The sequence below is a fragment of the Chaetodon auriga genome, chromosome 1 (genome assembly GCF_051107435.1).
Source record: "Chaetodon auriga isolate fChaAug3 chromosome 1, fChaAug3.hap1, whole genome shotgun sequence".
Lineage (NCBI taxonomy): Eukaryota > Metazoa > Chordata > Actinopteri > Chaetodontiformes > Chaetodontidae > Chaetodon > Chaetodon auriga.
This window is the reverse complement of record NC_135074.1, coordinates 21,168,748-21,192,710: the sequence shown is the minus strand read 5'-3', so window position 1 is coordinate 21,192,710 and position 23,963 is coordinate 21,168,748. Positions and strand designations below refer to the sequence as shown.

Here is a 23,963-nt window from a genome sequence, read left to right as displayed (position 1 = left end):
GCTGTAACAATCAGTTTGCATAACCGAAGAATTTCTGCTCAAACTGTCAGAAACCATCTCAGGGAAGCTCACCTGCATGCTTGTCGTCCTCATCGGGGTCTCGAACTGACTGCAGTTCGTCGTCGTAACCGACTTGACCGGGCAAATGCTCACGTTCGATGGCGTTTGGCACGTTGGAGAGGTGTTTTCTTCACGGATGAATCCCAGTTTTAACTGTTCAGGGCAGATGGCAGGCAGCGTGTGTGGCGTTGTGTGGGTGAGCGGTTTGCTCATGTCAACGTTGTGGATCGAGTGGCCCATGGTGGCGATGGGGTCATGGTATGGGCAGGCGTATGTTATGGACAATGAACACAGGTGCATTTTATTGATGGCATTTTGAATGCACAGAGATACCGTGACCAGATCCTGAGGCCCATTGTTGTGCCATTCATCCACGACCATCACCTCATGTTGCAGCATTATAATGCAGAGCCCCATGTTGCAAGGATCTGTACACAATTCCTAGAAGCTGAAAACATCCCAGTTCTTGCATGGCCAGCATACTCACCGGACATGTCACCCATTGAGCATGTTTGGGATGCTCTGGATCGACGTATACGACAGCGTGTTCCAGTTCCCGCCAATATCCAGCAACTTGGCACAGCCATTGAAAAGGAGTGGACCAACATTCCACAGGCCACAATCAACAACCTGATCAACTGTGTACAAAGGAGATGTGTTGCACTGCGTGAGGCAAATTCACACTGAAAGAAGACCATATAGAGAGAGAGATATTGTGTTATTTGTTAGAAATACACTCTTCTGTTGCCTATTAACTCTTCAATGTATATTTTTGCACAATTTCTTTGAGGAATGCAGAAATAGTTGTCTCTTTTGTGATGGTGACAAATGAGCTGTCCTTCAGCGTGTACCGGTTATTGAAAGCATGACTGAAACATATGATATGTAACATATGTCTGAAAACAACTAGATGTATGTTATATGTTTTGTTGATTTGTGCACTTATATAATCCTGAACATTTCCAGAGAAATCCTTAATTTTACTCAAGGTAATGGTGCATTTCATTTGGTCACTGTTACCAGACTATGCTTGTGTCCAAAATACAACAGTTCTATGTTGATCTTAGTCTTTCTTCTGCCAGTGAGTCAGTATTCACACCCTGTGAATCATCGTTCCTTATAGTTTTAACTATATCTGTTACTCAATGCATGCGCATGACACACCGTGCTGTTGTGAAGCTATTTTACTTTAACCTTGCAGACATGTAATAATGATTAGATGGGACTAGAAAGGACAACCTAAACTTGTCAGATGGAATTCTCCAGGTTTTGCTTGGTCTATAAATATGTATGTATTGTAAGCAGCAGGGTTTGTTGCTCTGTTCAGATCTTCTAAACTGACATCCCCCTTTCCCTCCCTCTACAGCCATGGCAGACTTCCATGTCCAACCAGAGTCGGTGCATGCTGAGGAATCTGGTGTGGCTAGATTCCAGTGCCAGATCCACGGTCTGCCAGAGCCTGTCATCAGCTGGGAAAAAGACAGCCGTCCAGTGGACACCAAGGACGAGAGGTTGGACCAAACCACATCAGGGCCTAACACTGAGAGACGGCAGTGCTTTAGGTCATTTACCTGTTCTCTTGTTCACATTAGTTTCCTTTTGTCTTAAATCTTTTTTCTCTCTCTCGTAGATACACTCTCCTGCCCACAGGAGTTCTGCAGATTACAGGAGTGCGTGAAGAGGACAGTGGAAAGTTCTGCTGTGTGGCCCATAACAGTGCTGGAGTCAAGCACAGCGCTGAGGCACTCCTCACTGTTTCAGGTTGTTATATTTAATGGATCTCACATCTACATAGCAGCAAGGATACATACCTGTCATCGTAGGTGAAAGGCTCTATACATGGAATTTTGAACATTAATATATAATATATTTTGTTTGCTTTGTAAAGATGTGGTGGAGTAATGGGGTTCTGACACTTCCTCTTTCTGTGTTGTAATCCGAGCTTCTTCTTCTCTGTTCTTTGTTTCGCTGGCCGGTCCGGCCATGCATGCATGTTAGTGCATGTGAGTCCCTCTCTGTCAAACTGTTGGTCCTCTCCATGTTTAGAAACAGACAAACCATAAGAATGTGTGTGTTACTGTGTGTTTGTGTTCAATTCAGCCTCTGACTGAATTCAGCGTTCACCAGAAGCTCCAGTTCTTTCTGTTATTTCCCTCTAGTCTCCCTTCTCAGTCTAATTACATTATAATACGCGACAGTGGAGCAGTAGGCACCTCGCTGCTTGCCGTTTTAGTGAAGGTAAATCCACTTTTTAATCCCAAAAGTTGAAAAAATAAAGTCTGAGCTCTCCCCCTGCCGGTAAACGGCTCCGGATCAGAGTAGGATCCGTTTATTTCTCCAGAGGCTCCGGCTCAGCCCTCAGCGGCTCCGTCCATTGCTCCGCCTGTTCCTCTTCACACAACACTGAGCAAAGCCCGAGAATATTTTCACGTTTATCTCAGTGAATAAGAGTGTATTTCAACCAAACTGAGCGCTGGTGGCTTTGAGGAGAGTGAAGCAATAAAGCAGCTTTTTCAGGTTAGGGGGGAGGTATGGCTAACCTTCAACTTAGCTTTAAATCTGAGTTGTGTACCGGCCTTGTTATCTTCATCACTGCTTGAATACAACCACTGCACTCACCTCTGTTTAACTGTCAAGCATATTCCCAAGATTTTCCAAACCTATTGTTCCTCTGCCTGATCTAGGAGATACAGCGTATCGGCCTAATGCACTCCAGAGAAATCCAATTAAAGGATGCCATCCATCATGCTCATTCCCATCTTATGCCCTCCCTCTTTCTTTTTCCTTTTCTTTCTTTTTTTTTTGCAGGCTCCCAGTCGTCTGTTTACAAAGAGCCTATGATCCTGGTCGGTCCAGAAAACCTCACTCTCACTGTCCACCAAACCGCCATCTTGGAGTGCGTTGCTACCGGATACCCTCGGCCCATTGTGTCTTGGAGCAGACTCGGTGAGGAAAGATTCATGATCAGATCAAAGAAAAGACTCCAGAAAGGGGCATATATGTAGTTTGAGTCTTTCATTTTGTGCATGTGTGTGTGTGCGTGTGTGTCTGAGGAATTACATGCCGTGGAGCTCAAATACAACCACAGTGTGCATTCATGCAAGTGGAAATTTGGTGTGGGTCATATGTGCTTTGTGTCCTTGTGCTTTGTATGCTCAGCACAGCTTTGATCTGTCCTGCATTGCATTACGTACATGTGTGCACAGAATATATTTGATACAGTATAGCATCTATTCGTATACATGAGGCGATGGGATTCAACATTAGGCCTTAGGGCTAAACATTATGTACGACTGTGTGTTGATAAATGCATGTTTTATGTCCTCATGAAGTTGAACCTCCTCCGAAACCACCAGAGAGTCTCTGAGTAATTGCTCTGAGGTGCTGAGACAGATACGATTAGTTTCCCCTCCCTCAATGTGCATTTTTTTTTCTTGACTATTGCTCAAAGTCTGTCGTGACCAATTTTTCAATCTGGGATCTGTTTTCCTTACCTATTATCCAATCTGATTTGTGGTCCCAAATGTAGATTGCTGCCCCTCCCAAGAAGTTGGGCATAATCAGATTGAGAGTATTGGCTTACACAAAGTCGCTACAATGAAATGCTAACACGATGGGATTTGTATGTATTAGATTACAGCATGGAGGCTGGGATAAGCTGCATAATGAATCTGATAGTTTCACATCAGTCACTCCTTAATGCCAGAGTTTGTTTGTATGCTATTCATTGAACAACACCACAGCCTGCTAGCTTGTGCTCTTTCTTCTCTGACACTAAGTTAATTAGTGCCTGACAGAGAGAAATGAATGAAGGGGGCAAGAGAGAGAGAAAGAAATATAGTAGAAAAAGGCAAGAAAAGAACAAGACTGCTTTTGTTGAGACAAAAGGTGTCACAGTCCAGTGAGTTAGAAAGTGATAATGGAAAAATGCAGAAATAGCAATAAAACACATCGTAATGACAAACACAGAGGAGAACCATTTGGCAGTCGTGTTGGAGTGATTTATTTCATCTCAATAATTTGTCATGATTAATTACGAATATTGTCCTCTTTGTAATTTTACCATAAGATTACTTTGTGTCTTGATGAAGCTGCAAGATTCCTTACAAAGGCTGCAGAGCTCATATCACACTGGCTGCCAGTTCAGTTTAACTGACTTTAGGATTCTTATAATTACTTTTAATGGATTTAATGGCTTTTTTTTTATTGTTGTCTTTCATCATGAAAGCTTTTACAGACGTTAGGTCCTCAGATAAGTCCCTTTTTAGGGTGCTGTGTGATAATTACTTTTTGCAGTGTTTGACCACTGAAAATATCTAATTAATGGGCATCTTTTCACATTAGTTTGCACTGATTTTATTGCATGATTACATTCTCTTTGATTTTTATTTGACAGGTTTAATTGTCTGTCTGATTGTTTGTCCCTTTATGCCTGTATTTCTTTGTTTTATATTGCTGTGTTTTGTATCATTTTGACACATGCAGTAATACAAGTTGTTGTTCAAAGAAATGTTTGATTACAGATCATTTAAACGTGCCTTGCCTAAGTTATTTACGCTAAAGATATAAACCTGAAAATACTTCTGACTAGTGACCATTTGGTTTGTATCTCTGACTGGAGCTTCTGCCTTTGAATGTGGAGCCCAACTCCCTGCCTCCCTGACTGGGCTTGTAGCACATCAAATCTGGATCATACAGGCTTGCAAGCTGCAGATGGAAGTCAAAGATGGGATTAAAATGCCCCCTTGGCCCCATAGCTAATATCAGAGGCAGACTGGAGTCATTGTCGGGGTTGAGACTGCAGATAGGGAGCACAGTAAAGTGTGAGCTTATCGTGTAAGTACAGAGGCAGTTATGGATTGTGTGAGGAGATAGGAGATTAGAAGTTGCAGTTAGATTCTCTTGTGCCCTTGGTGGCAGCTGGAACATCTCCTGCGTAACGGTTGAAAAGCACACATACTGAAAGTCTTTGTCAGGCAACAGCATGGAGGAAAAAAGGGGTCCTGTTCAAGTGTGGAAGCTTTAATTAACTGAACATCCATTAGAAAAGCTGCACATACAATAAGAACATTAATTCATTGTCAGACATTAGAAAACCTAATGACTCTTTCTAAAGAGAAATATACTTATTGGAAGCAGAAAGGATGGCAACCATCGCAAGCTATCAATGAAGACAAGTAATTACAGCGCATATGCCACTCACACAGCAAACACAAACTCAGTGACCTTCCTTCTTTTTCTTACCCTTGTGTGCGCTGGCAGCTCTGTCGCAAGACATTTCAGTTCTGAGAATCACACACTTCACTGTGAAAGCTGCATCCTTGACCTCTGGGAGGGCCAGAAATAGCACCGCCTCTGTCATTGTGATGCTGGCTGATTGCTAGCGATTCAAGCCCTCTCTTACTGCAGCACCCCACCTAACATGAACACATGCTGTACCTGTGCATACCTGGCCCTCTTTTGCTGTCCTATATAAATTCTTTCCCTTCCTTCTCAACTCTTTCTCTCTCTTATCACCGAGTAGATGGCCGTCCCATCGGTGTGGAGGGAATCCAGGTGCTCGGCACAGGGAACCTGATGATCTCAGATGTTGGCGTGCAGCACTCGGGGGTCTACGTGTGTGCTGCTAACAAGCCAGGGACCCGTGTTCGCAGGACTGCTCAGGGACGTCTTGTGGTCCAAGGTGAGTTCTGGATAAGAGGAAACTGCCATTTTGTTGCGGAGGGAAACTCAAAGCTCACAGCCGTGGTCAGGTAATAAGGAAATGCTTGTGGATTCTGTGGGTGGACTCATATGATAACTTCCCCGACTTCCCATCAGCCAACACTCTGATGGGAGTTGTGTTTGCTGAACCCAGCTGGAGTCACCTCTTGCTATAGTTAAACCAGAGTCTCTCCTATGATGGTTGAGCGTTTTACCCTTGCAACACTCATGAGCTTCATGCGAGTGAACTTTAATTTAAATCCCTAATTTTGAGCTAGTGGGGGGTGCAGATTTGACTTCGCAGATTTAGCTCACATTGTTTTTGTTCATCACTGCCAACCAAAGCAAACCACAAGATTTTAGAGTGATTTTCTACCTGCCAAGCCGCGGCTAAAATGTTTGTTTCTCGTGCATCAGGTGTACCAGGTTGACACTAGAAAACACTTATTTATACCTAATAGATAATAAAAGAGTCATACATAGAGTAATACAGTGCGTTTATCCAGGCTGTCAACCTCAGGCCGTGATCAGAGCAGCAGAAACATTACGACAGGATAAACAGTCAGTTAATCCTGAAACAGGTGAGCACAAACACTAATGAGTCCAACAAACCACTGGCAGTGCCATTATTTAAATATAAATGATCAAATACATTCATAAACATCATCCCTCATGCCATTAACACTGGCTAATGAAAGCATGGACAAAACAAATCCATAATAGCGCATTAAGAAGTAGTCATTTCTGTAACATCAACCATTGCAGCCTCTAAAATGCTGTTGAGTTTTTATCAATATTGGCGAGTCCACACAGACCAGTAATCATATACAGTGTAGTGCATTTGTGGAGGCACATGTGATTACATCTTTTATGGCAAATTGCTTTTTAGAGATATGATGAAGAAAGATTCTTTGTAGTTTAGAGGTAGTGAACGCAGTGTTCACAGCAGTACTTACGATTAGAGACAGGGAGAAGGTTTTGAGACCAAGTTGGCATGAAGTCCACAATCATGGATGTTTTTTTTTTCTTTTTGAAAAACAAATCTGTATGTCAGTGGTTTGCAAATTTTCAGGATGTCCTCACCTCAAACACCTCTGGCTCATGCCCACAGCTTCTTTCACAGGTTGACAGATTCTGCAGAAGCAGAGTATTTTTATCTGCTTCCTCAGCGTGGTAGTTATGAGTCTTTTCACCAGACTTATGAAAAGAACAAAAGAACTGTTTCCTTGTTAAAGCAAGTAAACCAATTTTTGATCTATATAAGACATTTGAGTTCAGTTTTACAGGCCAAGGATGCACAATATCATCAATAAAATGTAACAGGAAAATACATGTGCATTAATGGTGCTGTACCTTGTTTTTTTTTTTTTTTTTGAAAACCATATAGTTGTTTTGGAGAACGAGCCTGACAAACTCTATATAAGATATGTGATGGCTTTGTGGCAGGATTACGGTCGAAGAGAAAGTACCTCAATGCCATTGTCTCTCCAGTTGTAATCCTGCAGCAAGGCCAACTTCGTGAGGTGTAATTGTGTTGAGACTCTCAATGTTACAAGGAAAAACAGCATTTGGGAGCAACTCAGGTATATGTTACATGACTTTAATTAAGTCCAGAGAGTCTTTAATATAAGAGTGTAGAATATTTTAATATTGGAACATAACGATGACAAAAATACTGTGAATAAATTGAATCATGTTCAACTCTAACGATCCGTTAGCCCTCTGAAAGAGCTTTTTTACTCTGTTATTGTTCTATTTTGCTCTCTTTTCATTCTCTTCGTCCGTTCTTGATCACATGAATGTTGTAGTATTAACCCTGAAAGTGTTTGATGGTAGGTTAGACAGACAGATGGTTTCAACCAATGAGATGAGGCCGGTTGTGGGTGGCCACGTGTATTAATTGTCACCAAGCAGGACACATCCAACGTGTGCCTCGCTCACGTATTGATCAGATGGGCCACACTTTGCTTCAGCCCATAGCAATATTGATGCTGATCAATATTTCATTTTATCTGCCTGTCAGGTCTGAGACAAGCCTGTACCCTAGCAGGAAGAAAGAGGAAAAGCCATGGATGTTAATTACATGTCAGTGTCTTTGGTTCTTGTGATCGATTTGTGGAAACAGAGGTGTACTGTTAACTCTAAATAAGTGTTGGTTGTGCCTATTTCTTAATCAGAAAAACAAAGTTGAACTGCATGCCCCTGAAGAACTGGTCTGTTAGTGTAGCTTAAATAAGCCACTTGATACCTCAGTAATTATGAGAGGGTGTCAGCGGCAGTCCATTCAGAAAAGGAGCACAGCAGTCAGGAACTCTAACCAAATTAATGCGGGCAAGAGTTTTTCATAAAACCATCACATATCAAACAACTTCACCGATACAGTAAATCAGTTATGTTCATTTTGGCTCCTGCTGGGTACAAAAAGACAGACAAGAGAAACAAAGACCAAAGGAGGAGTCAAAGTGTGAGAACCAGCAAAGAAGGAGCAAGATGGATGGATGGTGCTGATGATCTAACCTACACCCATACAGGTGCAAATCAATATTTTCCCGAGCTCCATCTGACCTTCACCTTTAAGACAGCCCTCAAACAACATGCCGAGTGAAGAGAGAAAGAGAGACTGAGGCCCACAAAGAGGGAGATAAATGAGAGGACCATCACAGGCTGTCAGAAGCCTCCCTTCAAGAGCCTAAGGGTGCCTTAACTCTTCCAGTGGGAGAAGGGAAATACTTGCATTGAAAATGTGTCAGACAACATTTTGCCTATTAGGGTGGGAACAAGAGGAAGGACAGAGCTGAAACAGAAGGAAAATATTAAAGTGGACAAAAAGCAAAACAAACAATTGCTTTGAGTCAATCCCACATACACTGCAGCTGTAAATACTCACTAGTGTTCAAATACTAGTACCACTAGCAAATACTCACTAGAGTATTCATCTGCCGCTGAAAATAGTCCCCAGCAAATGAAACTATATGTGTGTGAGTGGTTTTAAGGTTTTCAGTAGGAATGAATGGACTCGAAGCTGCATCCTTCAGCCAAACACTGTGTTAGAGCCTGAGTGAGAGTCACCACATTGATCCAGGTTTCTGTCTGTGTTTGAACACTCGGCTGCTCAGTGCCGTTAGGTAATGATGAGATAAATGTTTGGGATAGTGGAGGGTTTTTTTGTTGTTGTTGTTGTTGTTTACAACAGGCAATGCGATATGCTTGGTGTTCCAGCTGTTTGCCCTCTAATGATTACTCTGAGATGTTATAATTGCCATAACATTTTTTGTTAAAATTAATATGGCTATAAATAATTCAGGTTATCAAATCACTGAAGACCTCTGGGACAATAATGAGTGCAGAGGAGATGATACACTACCTCTCTATCTGTCAGCTCAAATAAAAACACCAACCCAGGAATTAAAACTCCAGCAGATGTAACTGTAATTACTCTGTAATTTAAGTAAAGTACCTGCTCTTCCAAGAGAACCGTTTCATATGAATAAGTTATTACCACTAATTGACCATTGCTGCAGGGCTCTAGCTTAGGATGAGACAGGATATGATGAAACTATGAGCTGCATCACTTTATATTCAAGTAAACGCTGTTTTAAAGCACATTACTCCCAAGTCGTGCTGTTTTTGAGCAGGACTCACGTTGTCTTGCTCTTTTCCTTCCACTTTCCTGCTCTCCTCCTTTGCTCTCTTTTATTTCCCTGTGTCTGCATTGATTGGTGTCTCTTATAATCCTGCTAATTGACCCTGAATTCTAGCTTTGCAGCAGTATTTATGCCATACACGTATTATACAGTACACCGCTTCTTATTAATAATTGAGAGCCTGCAGGCTCTCGTATTTTTCCTCCCTCATTCTCACTCTCTATTGGTCTTTATATCTTTTTAACAATCCCACTTTGTCCCTTTATTCTTGCGTTTATTTCCTCTCCTCCTCGGTCCGACACCTTTTCTTAAGTTAAGATTTTGCACCTCTGGATTCTGCTCAAATCTTCCATTCCTCCTTTGTTGGTTGTGGGAATCGGGCCAACATTATCTGACTCTCTGTCTCCCTCCTCTTTCAGCTCCAGCAGAGTTTGTTCAAGCTCCGCAGTCCATCGCTCGGCCTGTCGGCACCACCGCCATCTTCACCTGCCAAGCACAGGGCGAGCCTGAGCCCCAGCTCACCTGGCTAAAGAACGGGCAGATTCTGGAGCCTGGGGGACACGTCAAACTCAGGAATAACAACAGGTGAAAAACCAAAAAAACCTTCACCTTGGATTTTACTATTTTCAGTATTTGTTGACAAAAAAGGGATTTTTTTTATGCAAACTGCTCCTTTGTTGACGCCGTTGACATTTGTTGTGTTGTTAAGCAAAGGAGGGGGTCCACTTTTCTCAGCATCCTTTTTTTTATTTTTTCAACTTTTGCAGAGTTTACATTGGATGCTCTGATTTATTAACTTTTTGTCTGCCAGTTTGTGAATAATTCCTGTGCTGTGGTCTTTACCACACTTGTATTTTTAGCTCTTAAACTCATCAGAAAGACCCTCTAACAGACCACTTTCACTGGAAAAATCTGCAGACAATCTGGATCAAAATCCATTTCTTGAAGTTTAATTAACATTAACGGCCCAGATTTCTCTTCCAGCCATCTCTGCACTCACTGTATGCTTTCACAGATTGACCCAGCTCACAGAAGTAATATGGATGTCAGTACTAATCACTACTGCCTTGATCTTATCATTGGCTTCATCAAATGTGCAATTTCTCTGCATTTCTGTTGCATCTCACATGGCAGCTGCTGGGATTCATGCCTGCCAAGACATGAGTCTCAATTTATTTGTGCCTTTGTATGTGAGCAGCGTATTGACTGGCTGTTGGATGCTTTCCCATGGCAGTCCCCAGGAATGTCACGAGGAGGAGGACCCCACAACCAGCTCTGTTAGTTAGCACGCTGAGCATTGCAGCAACTGCATGTGCCACTGGAGTGCTATCTTAGAGATAATATTGGAGATTAATTGCAATTTTCTAGTTGACCCTGGCAGCCAACCATCCGTGTATGGTGTTATGATTCAGAGAGAGAAATATGAAGTGAATACATTAAAAATGCACCAAAAAATCAATACTTGCACTCAGTAGCAGTGAGTGACGGGAGCAGACACCTCCATCGCTCACGTGCACTGCTCCACTCCCACTTGCCTCCGCTAGTCTATGTTAGTCAAAGGGATGGGGCGAGGGACTAACAAAGGAGGAATGAAGAGAGAGAAGAAATAAATGAGAAGGCAGACAAAAAAAAAGAAAAATGAACCAGTGGTCAAAAGAGAAATGATGAGTCGGCAGCATGAACAAATGAGGAGAGAGAGAGAAAGATAGAGCGGGTGGTCAGAGCATCACAGCGTTTCCACTTGCCACCATTAGTGTATGCCATAGATCTGCTTTAATATAGATCTCATGCATCACGAAGCCCGCTCTGTGATTGGTTAAGGAGGCAGGCTTCATCTTGAGATCTACCATTAGCTAATTAGCTCATAAACTCAGCTTGTTGACCAGGAAACGCAGTCAGCCATTTAGAGAACAGGCAGCTTGATGTGCATCCAAAGAGTTTGCTCTGTTGAGCAGAACTGTGACGGGGGTGCAGCGAACTCATCACAGTCTGCTGTCATATTACACACTATCCGAATATGGGAAGCAGCGTGCTAACCCTGTCTCCTATAAAATATGTGTATGTACAGGTACGTCGCTCTGGGTTTGGAGTAAATGTAGCTGCTGCGTGGATTATGTTCACGTCCAATTACCGTTTTTTTTTTCATCGTTGATTAATCCATTAAACGTTCAGTGTAAATGTCAGAACATACAATGTACATCGCTGTTTCCCAAGGCCTAAGTTGACATGTTTTGTCCGACCAACAGCTCTACTCGCAGTGTTTTTCCCAATCCAGGAAGTGTGTTGGTGTTCACAGAGGGAGATCTGGTTGTTAGTGGTGCAAAAACACTGGGGAGACCAGGAGTCATGAGACCCTTGTGTTGTTTGGTTTAAAACGCTAATACAGTTGTTTAAGGTCAGGAAAAAACTGGGGTTTGATTTGAGCAGTGAAAAAGTCTGCATTGACATAAAGCACAGGATGCAGCGATGCTGTCAATATTCAACCAAAACCACAATCTTCCACTAAGCAGAACCAAGTACTTCCTGTTGAAAACAACTGAAATACATGACCAGTGAACATTTTGCTGACTCATTCACGTCGCTTATTTGTTGAGTAAGAACAGTTCTCAGATTTGTTCCATATAAACATTTCCTCATTCTGTTATTAGGCAACATAATCTGCTGGAACTGCTAATTAGTTGCATTAGATTATGTTGTCATACTGGAGATAACACTTTTGTCCACAAAAACATACATAAGATGACCCCGATGATTAGAGGCCAATATACTGAGCTATGGCCATCATGTAAATTTTAGTTGTATATGAAATTTTATAGCAGACCGGGCTGGGAAATTCGTAGCTGGGCAACTTTTACCTGAGGCCCCAAAGGCCATGTGGTGTGTTTTCTAGTGTAGCGAAGGTCCTGAAAGGAAAGAAGATTATGTGGCATGGGGCACAGTTTACCCCTAACTAAGCCAAAACAAGAGGAATGATATGCAAATGATATTCAACAGCTCCGGGCAGCAAAATGATACTGTTCTTACATGTACATACTTTATCTGATATGGGAAGCTTGGATGTACAATGAGTGCAGCTTACCTAGCAGAGGGATTTTAATTAATGTGTGTGCTTGTGTGTCTTCTTGTAAAAAAAATTACACTCAGAGCTTTCTCCCCTCAGCCATCTCTCATGACGCTGACCTTCAAAAGCAAATCGGACAAGCCAAGGAAGGGGAATCGATTGCACATTTGATTCGCACACACGCATGCACACACATTAATCAAAAAGCAAGCAAGCCTGTATGTGCACAAATAGCCCCGTGGCGCATGCCATCATTCATTCTGTGCGCACGCATAATCAAACATGAAAATTCACAAACATGTTGCTCCCTAATTCCTCAGCCGCACGCACACAAAACACACACGGACAACACACGGCGACGTGAAATGCTGCATAAGATGATGTCAGAGAGGAGCTGATTGGCTGCTTCTGTAAACAGATATTTGATGCCCAGGGCGAAGCTGTGTGTTTGCCCTCTCTCTCATATCTCAACAGAACTCGATACACACACACCTGCACACATGCTGAGACAGAAACGCTCGGACACATTATTGTTACCCCATTCATTACTGGCCTTTGCTGACCAGGCTCCTGTAGAACATGCTGTTGTGGCTATTTGAAGCCTCTGTGAGAGCTGTTGCTAATTATGTATAAGGACTCGCCTCGCTCTTAAGTCTCTAAAGCTGATAAGTGTAATCTTGCAACGCTTACCAGCTGTGTTCTCACATCACATCACACAGTGTAAAAATCCCGAGCTTGAAAGTCAACCTGTAGTGTTTTAAAACTGACGCTGTAGCCGACGATGACAAAACTGTGATTCTCCCTTGTGTCGAATGAAGGCACGACAGACAGATGTGCTGAGCGTTCATTTAATATACTTTGTTTCTCTAAATAATTTAGAGAACGTGGGATCCTTTTACAAATGTGTGCGAAGAGTTTAAGTCCTAGTAAAGAAAGGGACGTTTCATCTGTGTGTGTGAGCGCCGTGGTGTGTTTTATAATTAATGGCCAACATCTGAAGGAACAGGCTACCACACAAATCTGGACATTTCGTTGCAGAATCCTTTCAAAGGGTATTTTTTTTTTCCTTTTCTTCTCTTTTCTTTTTTTTCCACTTTCTTTCACCAAGACCTGCCTTTCTTGTTTGCGGCCCCCTCTCGGTGCCCCACGTCCCCCTTCCTGCCCCCATTACAGAGAGCTGGGGCCTGGGCATTGGCCTTGAACTCTGACCCTGCCTGTAATCAGTCATATCCCTGGGCCCTTCCCTCCTCTCAGGCCACAGACAGCTCATCGCTCCTCCCCTCCCCCCTTCCCCACCTCTTCCTCCTGTTCTCTTTTTGTCCTCGTGTTTTTTTTTCCCCCTTTCCCTCTTGCTGGACCCAGAATGGCCACACTGGCTGTTGATGGGGCGCTGCTCAGAGACAACGAAGAGTAAACACAGCCTCAGCAGCCGAACAACAGGCCCAAGGACCCACTGTCAGCCACTCCCCTGGCCCACGGCCTTATCCATCAATCTGTGAAATGACCTTGAACTGATGAGTAAATGATGGTGTCAGCCTGTCAAGGCAGGACGGCTTGGCTTTGGAGCTCATTTAAGACAAGCCCAAAACATCCCAAACTCAGGCCGTATACCATCCAAATCTCCTCTTTTTTCCTCACACATTGTGTGGATCTGTGGTGGCTCTGCTGTTGCATATTAATGTAGCCCCATTCTAAAACTATCTTCTCAAAAACATCTTTAAAAAGGATTAAAAGAGATGTCCCGTGAACTGTGGGGGATTTTGTTACCTTCTTGAATGAGAATGTTGCACTTCAGTGAGAAAGTTTTCATCTTGAAGACCTCTAGAAATACGATTGTCCTGAAGAACTTCATAAATACAGTGTTCTACTTTGCAGAGCACCTAGATTTTTTTCATTCAGTCAAACTAATATAACTTGACAATCCAAAATCCAATTCTTCTAAACATCCGGCATCCGTTGGGTCTCTCCTGAGAAATATCCAGGTACAGGAAGGGATGTGGTTTGCAATTCCAGCTGCAGCAGCAGAGTAAAAAAACATAACACCTACTTCAAACAGAAATACTTTGCTCCTCAATGTTAAGTGTCCAAAAACACCAAAGTATCTGCTTACCACCAGAGATGATGCAAAACACTGAATTTAGCAGAATGCAAACACAATGCATCTCCAAATTTAGGCAAAAATCACTTAAATTGCTGTAATCGTTTGCTCAAAGAAACAAAGCAAATATGCATGAATATGTGTACAAACTCATACTCCTACGAGTTCATTTTAAAAAGTGATTCCCCTGAATGACTTCTCTGTCTCCTTTGTATACTCTGAAATGTTGAAACCACTAAAGCTTTCATCCTGGAAGCTGGAAAGGAAGTTTTGACAGCAGGTGTAGAATTTCATAAGCTCCACGTCAGCAGGATCAGTCGGCGTGTACGTGGCTCGGCATGTGTGTGTTCATGCATGTGTATATGAGAGAGCGGACTCGCGGTCGAACGCTACCGTACTTTCGGAAAACAAGCAAGGTCTTGTGAAATTTCCCTGCGTTCCCCGTCCGGGCCCCCAGTGGCATTGGGTAGTGCGTCCCCGGGGGCCTCTTTGTTGCGTCTGTGGCGTCTGGTCAGGCTGTCTGTCTGCAAACACTCCATCCATCGGTGGTATGAAAGGCTGTCAGAAATGTGATGGTTGAGTAGCGAGCTGACGGCTGGCAACTGCTGCCACCTCTGGGGTCAGAGGTGAGATTGGCTCAGTGCGGCTGAAATACAGAGGGCCTCTTTGACCTGGTAATTATCCAGATTGAATCCACCTGACAGACCGGGGAGAATAATAACTCTTCCACCTGGCAGCCTATGCTGACCCAGATTAGAGACTTACAGTAATTGTATCCCAGCACATCAATTTTGAAAAGGAAATGGAATGATTCACTTCTCCAACCTGCCCGCTGACCCAGAAGAGCACCGTCCTGTCCTTACAAATCCATTGTTACAAGCCACCAGACTGGTCCGAGGTCTGTCTGTCAGGGGCTGAAATGCCACTTTCCTCGTGTCCCATTTCACAGGTCCAGAGGGTGGCCAGTAACAGACCACGTGCACCACACAGGCCTGATGTGTTCTCTCAGTAAATTGTATGTGTTTCCTCACGGGATCGTCCTGGCATTTCTTCATAAACCTGGATTTAATACACTGAGGGTCCAACCTGTCCGTCAAGGAAAGATGACAATCTGTTCGACGCCTCCTTACAAACTGCAAGTGACAGATTAGCGTGATGCTGGAGGACACGTTGAGGTCCTGTGGCATTCAGTTCTGCTGTTTCAACTTAAAGCACAGCATGAGAAGAAGCGGCCAGGAGGTTTTCTTCTCTTTATTTGAAAAATGCGTCTGATCTCTTAAAATGCCATGACCAAAGGGCTTTCCATATTCCCATGGTATTCATTATTTGTGTGTTCTCACTTTTCTCCTGCACATATTACACTTTAAATACAACAGAAATGGCCTTGGCATGAAAATGGCATGAAGAAATGTCTTGTGCCACAGGGCCTCATTTCCATAGTATGTTAAATGTTTTATTTTTCTTTTAGCCGTAGGAAAGACGCAATGAGAGGAGTGGATTATTTATGCATGTCTAATAACACCTACTCAACATGCACGCACATACACACACACAATTCCCCTCTTATATTTCTTCTGTAATGGAAGACAGGCCAGGGTAGATGGAAGAGACAGGGATTCAGTAGAAAGATGAGGACAGAGAGTCGAGTGGTCGAGGCAAGATAGAGAGGAGTGATGGTTGGAACAAAGACAATATTGAGTGACGATAAAAACATGATTTACTTCATGTGTGTGGTGTGTGTGTGTGTGTGTGTGCATAGGTATGTGAGCACCTGTGTGCATGGACAGATGAAAGATTTCACTCATGGAGACATATTACATTTTTTTGAAACACTGAAATATATTTTTCTGCTCCAGTTGGAGTTTGAAGATGAATTAATTTGAAAGTGCTTTGCATGAGTGAGGATCGTCACAACCATATACACACTGCTGCTGTCTGTGCACACACACACACACACGCACACGCAGCTGAACACAGTATCTCTTGAGATACTGTCATGTTCATCCTCTTTGCTGTATGCAGTCCTTATCTAAGGTATGAAGTAACAGTAAGTGCTTTTATTCAAGTACAGCTACTTTACATCTGAGAGCCTTTTAGTAGAAAAAAAAAAACATTGTACCTTTTACTTCAAGACATCTGAAAGCTGCTTTCACATTTACTTCACAAGGGAAGTAAATGGGACTCGCAGGGATTGTTGTTGGTGTCGCTGGTCAGAAGAATATTTCGAAAACGAGTAGAGACAGGTTTGGATTCATTTTTTATGTGGATAGTGTGACCAAGTGATCATTTATAATGCGCTTAAAGTCCTATAACTCATGAAACATGAGGCATAATTCCCGTAATTGATTGGCTATAAAAATCATGGCCACTATCAGCCAATTTGCAATGCAAGGTGCAGATGTTTTGTTGCTTGTTGCAAGCAGTTAGTAATTTTTACTGCACCTTCGGTACATTTTACCATAAATACTTGTATTGAAGTGAAAAACTGAACAATGATTGCTTTTAATTAACACCCATTCGTCAGTAGAATTGACCCTTTAGATTTTGACTTTTTCACACGCAGTTCTACACAATCAAATCTTGTGTTTTGTGTCAGAGAAACTTAACTTTTCTTTTCCACTTTCCCTCCTGTTCCACCTCTTCGCCCTCTCACAGCACGCTGACGATATATGGTATCAGCCAGGATGATGAGGCGATCTACCAGTGCATCGCTGAGAACAGTGCTGGATCCACACAGGCCAGTGCCCGCCTCACAGTGCTCTGGGCTGATGGGCTGCCTGGTGTGCCCACCCACGTGCAGGCTGAGGCCCTCTCACCTACCACCATCCAGGTGTCCTGGAGGGAGCCTGATCAGAACACTCAGGACATCATCGGTTACGTGCTCCACATCCGCAGGACCTCAGGTGAGCCTGCGCTGAAGATCCAAATAGTTGTGTGTAGCAGATAACAGGAAAAAAATGACAATAAATTAATAAATGAAGCGTTGTCACATCAAAAAGACCAGATGAAATGAGTAGAATCAGAAGATAGACGAATAAAACCCCTCACTCCAGAATGATCTCTCTCATGTTACTAAGTCCTACACAGAAGCCAAATGACCGGATGAGCTGTGGCTGCAGTGAAGTATTAATGTGCTTAAATCTGAAATTACTGAATCTTTCCCCATGACCATAAAAAACAGATGATGGAGCATTTATTTCAATATACCGTATTTAGTCATGTAAATATGCTGTTATACTGACGTAATAAATGCTAACACCGTGCTAGCAGTGCTAACACTGTCACCAAGGGGCCCATTTCACAAAAGCAATTTGCGAGCGTTGTACAAGCAGATCTCAGATAGTGCCAGCGTTTCACTGTCACCTGCACATTGCAGTTAAATGGGCGACTTCTCTCACATCTGGTTAGTTAAATGTGTTAAAACTGACGCGTGAGGAGCTTACATGTTGAGGTGAAACAGGTCGGATTGAACCCAACAACCCTGTCCACAGTTTTAATATGGAAAACATGATAAATGTTCTGTTTTTAGTGTTTCCATTTACACTTACTCTACATTCACTGGGCAGATATGTTTGTCTAAACGTCCACTCAGCAAATACATGCCAGCTACAGGAACAAGAGGTAGATGTGAAAAATAAATGGAAAAATGGAAATGCCTCCCTCCCATCTAAAAGTCTGCTCAGCGCTACAGCACCACTCCCCCACTCTCCATTATAAAGATGGTGTAATAAGGATGATTAAAAAAGGGAAATGATGATTTTTGCCTCGGGATCCATGTGTGTGGACTGTTGGGGCAATGCTCCCTGACTGTGTTCATACATGCACATGCGCATGCTTGTTTACAGACATCCTGTATGTTTGTTTACGGCTTTGGGCATGTGTATGGGTATGTGTGTGTTTCTGCGTGTGAAACTCTTGAAGCGCCAGCTGCCGTTCTCCTCGGTAGTTCTATCGGATGGATAATTAAGGGCCCTGGGGGGCCGACCAATAGGATCTGCAGTAATTACCGTTCCAAGATCGCATGGCCCAATGGGTTGAGGGCTGGAGGTAGATGGTTATGGTTGGTTGTCTCTGGATTAAGAGCAATAAAATGCTTTAACACATTCTTTATAACTCCCCCTTTTACCCCTCCATCTCCTCACTCCACCCCTGCTATTCAACCAATTGTCATTCAGGCTCCCAGGGTCAAACTAGATTAGCTATTACCTAACAGAGCTGCTCCGATAAAACCAGTGAAATTGGCAATAACCATAAAATGATGACAGAAACAGATTGTATTTATTGTGTCCTTTCTTCATCTTATTTTCCATCACTTTAATGCCTGCTCCTCCTCCCATCCATTTTCCTTTCCCGTTTATGTCTTTCCTCTTTCCTTCTCTCACTCTTTTGTGCCCTCACCTCCTCTTTCTGCTACTCCTTCTCCTCCCTCATACCTCCCTCAGACCCGGTGGAGATGGAATATGAGGAGGCCGTCAGTAAGGTGACGCTGCAGCAGATCATCAGGGACCTGGAGCCCTCCACCAGTTACACCTTCTACGTCAAAGCCTACACATCCCACGGGGCCAGCAAACCATCGGACAGTGCTACTGAAAGCACTCATGGAGAGGGTGAGTTGAAAGCAGAGCACGCACACACACACACACACACACACACACACACACACAAAGAATACCTTTTACTAATAATAGACAAACATACATGGAGATTTGCCGTAGAGCTGCTCGTATGTAGTGATCGCTGAGAGTGAAAGCATGCAGGATTTTGAGCTTATAAATAGAAGAACATCCATGAGAGGTGGAGAAGCTTACATCAATAACCCTGTCTTTATTGCTTTAATGAAGTCTGCCTTTTGCCTCTCTTCATCTATGTTGTTTTCCTCAAACTGATTTTGAAATAAAGCACATATGTGATTTGATGGTGGATTTGTGACACCTCATCAGAATCTTAATCTAAGTCACAATCCTTTTGATTCCTTATGCCAGGTACTGTTCACACTCCAAACATACAAAATAAAAGCTCTCCGGTTGACTGTTATCATGTTTTTGAACCACTTTGGTTGACAGTCTGTGTTGTATTGCAGTGCCTGCGCCTCCTTCCCTCTACACCAAGGTGGTGAACAGCAGCGTTATACAAGCAACGTGGGAGCCTTCCTCCAAGATGGGCCAACAGCAAGGTTTCAGGCTGTATTACAGACGAGCCCACACACCACTGTTCATTGGTCCTATCACCTTCGCTCGCAACGTCACCCAGTACAGCATCACTCAGCTGGGTGAGACATCTTCTGACTACAATAGTTAATGTCATGAGCCGTTGCTGTAATCGTCATTGTAGTCTTCGCTAAACACGTTTTTCTTCATTCATTTTCTCTTGTTTCTATTGTTCAGATCCTACTCTGGTCTACGAGATAAAGCTGCTTGCATACAACCAGCACGGAGATGGCAATGCCACCATCCGATTTGTTTCGCTTCGAGAGGCGGTGGAGAAATCTGGTGAATATCTGACAACCAAACACACATACTGCAGTGTCCCACATCACCTCAGTGCGTTCAAGTTTAATGCGTCGCACTGAGTCGCACGTGTCATCTTTTGTCTTGAGCAAAGTGTTAATGTCTTCCGTACACCTCCCTGACATCGCCTCGTTTATACAGACGTGTGCTGTATCTCCTCAGTGTTGGACGCCCCCTGCGACTGTGTGAAAGACGAACAGAGCAAAACATCCACTACAGGCATCATCATCGGCATTCACATCGGAGTCACCTGCATCATCTTCTGTGTGCTCTTCCTCGCCTTTAGCTACCGCGGCAGGTCAGTACAGACGTGATGTGTAAGTCCCGAATGGCGACAAATGGAACCACTGGAAATAACTTGCCAATAACTGTTACTGAGGGTTAATGTCGGTCTATTGTGTGCATGCAGCTGACAAGTGTTTTATGTGTGTGTGTGTGTGTTCATGTAAACCCCAGGCTAATGATGTGCAAGACAGTTCAGGCCACCCCCCAGGCAGGACACAGCGTGGTGCTGGAGTCCTCTTCCTCTTCACAGGGAGCCTCCGGGCTGAACGGGGCGGCCAGGAGAGAGATGGATGTCAATGGCAGTGCAGCGGGGAAGAAAGTGGCCGACAGCAACGAGCTCGAGAGACTTTTCTCTCAACCCAGCGTACAAGATACATGCATGGTGAGAGATGAAAGCCTAAATTAAGCCTTAATTCTTTCAGCGACGTATGTGACACTATGGTTAAAGACATTAAAAGGTGAAAGTACATCCTGGGCCGTGTTTTTATAGCTTCGGCCATCACTTATCAGAATCGGCTTTATTGGCCCAGCATGTGTGCACATACAAGGAATTTGACTCCAGAGTAAACACTGCTCTCAATGTACTTGCACAAGAAAAAGGAAATACAGCAGAACAAGACAAAAAAATGAAAGACCGAATAATAAGTGAAGTAGTGCAAAAATCTAAGATAAACAATAAATACAATGAAATTAAGTAGACGATTGAAAATTACAACCCAAACTGTCTGTTGTAAACATCCGCCACTATTCTGATACGTGAGAAGCTACTTCATCGAGTGTTATCACTGCCTGGAGCTGCAAGAAAAATAACCCAATAAAGTGCAGTTTACCTTTCAATCAATTTCACTTTAATTGTCACTCAAGCACAGCTACTCCAATTTATTTTCAATAAGCACAGAAAATAATTCCCCCGACCATTTATTGCAGCAAAAAAAAGGAAAACAAAAGCGGGAATGAGAAGCTTTAAACTATTTGTTTTCCTTATTATTATTATTATTATTTTGATTGCCAGTCTTAAATTATAGTCACTTTTCCAGCAAAAAAAAAAAAAAAAAAAAAACAAGCAGTAGTTTGTGTTTTATTTTTTTCCCTCCCTAAAACAAAAATATGACCTAAAGCTTTGTGAGTGCATCTTCTTCTAGTCACCACTTACTAACATTAGAGGGAAAATCAAGAATGAAATTACTTCGGTCCTCATTGATTTACTTTATTCATGGTTATTCTAACCAATAGAAAGTCTATTATCCCCAACAAACCAGCACAATAGAATCAACACAACACAATAAACCAAGGATAAATTTAGAAAAGGCTAGAAAAAGTTTTTCTGCGGCTGTAAAGGTATCGCCTGGGGCTACAGCTTTTTACGCCCACCTTGGCATATGCTTTTTTTATGTTTCATATATTACAGTGTGATAAAAGCACTAAAAAAATGACATGGAGGTGAAGTCGTAAAAAGGGAATTCAAAGAATAAACAAAAGTCCCACCTGCACTAAAATTGATGTTCACATAAAAAGGCAGTGGGGCTTCCCGGTGGTTTCGGGGTTGGGAAGCTGTCATGTAGCTGCAGACTTTTGGCCAGGGATGTTGTATGTCATCCCCATCGTCTCTCCTAGCTGGGCTAAAACGTCCAATGAGTGAATTAAATGCACTCTCTGTTCAATTAATGTGGTTTACGTGTGTTCTCAGTCTGACTCCTACGTGCTCAACGACACCCAGCTGTCGACGATACCGCTGGACGAGTTGGGGGTGGAGCGAGAGACACAATTCCAGGAGCCTCCTGCAGGAGGAGCAGGTCAGCAGGACCAAGGCTAATCACGTATGAAGGCCAATTCACACGACGCTGTCCACAGCGTCCACTTAGACTCTTCTCTCACTCAGGTTGACAAGTGTTTCCTTTCAAGGTAGTTTTTCCTTTTGTGCAAAGATTTTTTTAATGGTAAGTTAAGAAGTTCTAGAGGATCTAGGGCTGTATATGGGAGTGCTTCTGGCCCGGGGTTTGGGAGAGCTCTCTTCTGATGGATGGCTGTTTCGAGCTCGACAGGCCAGTTAAATGTTCTTTATTTGTAAAATTTGGTCTTTTGTTAATTTTCTGGTGTTGGGCGGCACACAGAATGGAGGCCCCAGAATGTCCTTGTTATACAATGATGATTTTATTTTTAAGTTTATAAATATATATATACATATATATCTTTAGCACCTATATGTCAAAGTGGTTATAAGTTATTGGTCTTATTGAGGGGGGCACGGCTCCGCTGCTGACCCCGTGCTTCACGCTTCACGTTGTGCTTCACCATCTCTACTTTTCTGTGGGTGTCAAAGACTCCTGCTGCCTGCTCTCACCTACCAATGATTCCACCTTCTCGCTCTCAGAAGACCTCAGCCTTCGTCCAGGGATTCGATATATTCTGTCTCAGGACTTTGTTTCAGTGACATCAACATTTTTTATGAGTTCTCGGCCTTCATACAGGCACTAGACTTGGCTGTGTGAACCTTGTGATTCAACAAAAACCTACCTCAGCCGGAATGAATGTGTTGCGGGAAGCTTTGAGGGACTTTACCTTCCCCTGTGCTCACAATTAACATGCGGAGGAACTGATTGGTTTGAAAATTACAAGATCAGGTGCCGCACTACCTCAGATGTCAAGAATCTTCTCTCTCTCTTTTGCTCGTTGAAGCAAAGTGAAAAAAAAAAAAAAAAAACGAGTATCCAACATAAAGCACTTCCAAATGCTGAAGTTAATGTTCTACCTCAAGATAACAATGTTAATGTTGTCGCTGTTGTTGTTGTTGTTTGTCTGTTTATTGCATAATGAAAAACCCTCTTTTCCCCCTCTGTGAAATCCTGGCTTCCCTCTGTTGATGAATATGGTGTTTGTAGATACAATGTCAGTACCTCATGCAAGTTGACAGACTGATAACACTGTTGTATGAATTACCGTATGTTAGAATATGAATGAATTATGCTGTTCCATTATAAGCTTTTTTTTTTTTTCTTAGGTCTCATTCCATTCAAAAGATCATAATATTTTTTCCAAACGTAGTTGCTTCAGTTGAGTGAACTGTTAGAGATACACTGCATCGCTAATGATACTTTCAGGACTATTTACAGCTGAACGAGATAATGTTTGCTATTTATTATAATATGCAGACATCGTATATGTGTCAAACATTAGTGCTATGATTGAATTCTGTGTGCGTGTGTGTTTGTGTGTGTGTTTGTGTGCAGATATGTTTTATTGATTGAATGAATGTTTTCATGATGTATGTAAAAAAAAAAAAAAAGACAAAAATTAAACACACAGCTTATCAAAATTTCCCAAAACATTATTCCACTATTGTTGGTGTAATGACTTAAAGGAATAGTTTGACATTTTGGGAAATAGAAGTATTGGCTTTCTTGCTGACAGTTGGATGATAACACTCTTGTCTCTCTGTGTTAACTGTGAGGCTATGCTGGTAAATGATTAGCCTAGCTTAGCACGTACAGTACGACACATAATTTCCCCTATTACTGTTTGAGTACAAATTATACAAACGCGATGTTACATGTTAATTAGTTAGCTTTAGGTGTGCCGGTAGGCAGGATTCTGAATTTTGGATTCAG

At 42.7% G+C, this 23,963-nt stretch overlaps 1 protein-coding gene across 2 annotated transcripts in view; it reads left to right on the top strand.

Moving 5' to 3' along the window:
• The window catches only part of igdcc3 (immunoglobulin superfamily, DCC subclass, member 3), a 54,538-nt gene extending 31,497 nt beyond the window's left edge, over window positions 1–23,041 (top strand). The window contains exons 3-14 of one of the 2 annotated variants that reach the window (XM_076729496.1): window positions 1,427–1,571; window positions 1,691–1,821; window positions 2,869–3,006; window positions 5,585–5,743; window positions 9,827–9,992; window positions 17,222–17,469; window positions 19,009–19,173; window positions 19,647–19,835; window positions 19,951–20,055; window positions 20,236–20,371; window positions 20,530–20,740; window positions 22,046–23,041. In XM_076729496.1, the coding sequence (XP_076585611.1) occupies window positions 1,427–1,571; window positions 1,691–1,821; window positions 2,869–3,006; window positions 5,585–5,743; window positions 9,827–9,992; window positions 17,222–17,469; window positions 19,009–19,173; window positions 19,647–19,835; window positions 19,951–20,055; window positions 20,236–20,371; window positions 20,530–20,740; window positions 22,046–22,171 (1,919 nt within the window). In that variant the 3' untranslated portion in view covers window positions 22,172–23,041. Of the gene's footprint in view, window positions 1–1,426; window positions 1,572–1,690; window positions 1,822–2,868; window positions 3,007–5,584; window positions 5,744–9,826; window positions 9,993–17,221; window positions 17,470–19,008; window positions 19,174–19,646; window positions 19,836–19,950; window positions 20,056–20,214; window positions 20,372–20,529; window positions 20,741–22,045 lie in introns of both variants that reach the window. The other variant, XM_076729488.1, reaches the window with a different exon arrangement.
• Window positions 23,042–23,963: the final 922 nt, after the last annotated feature.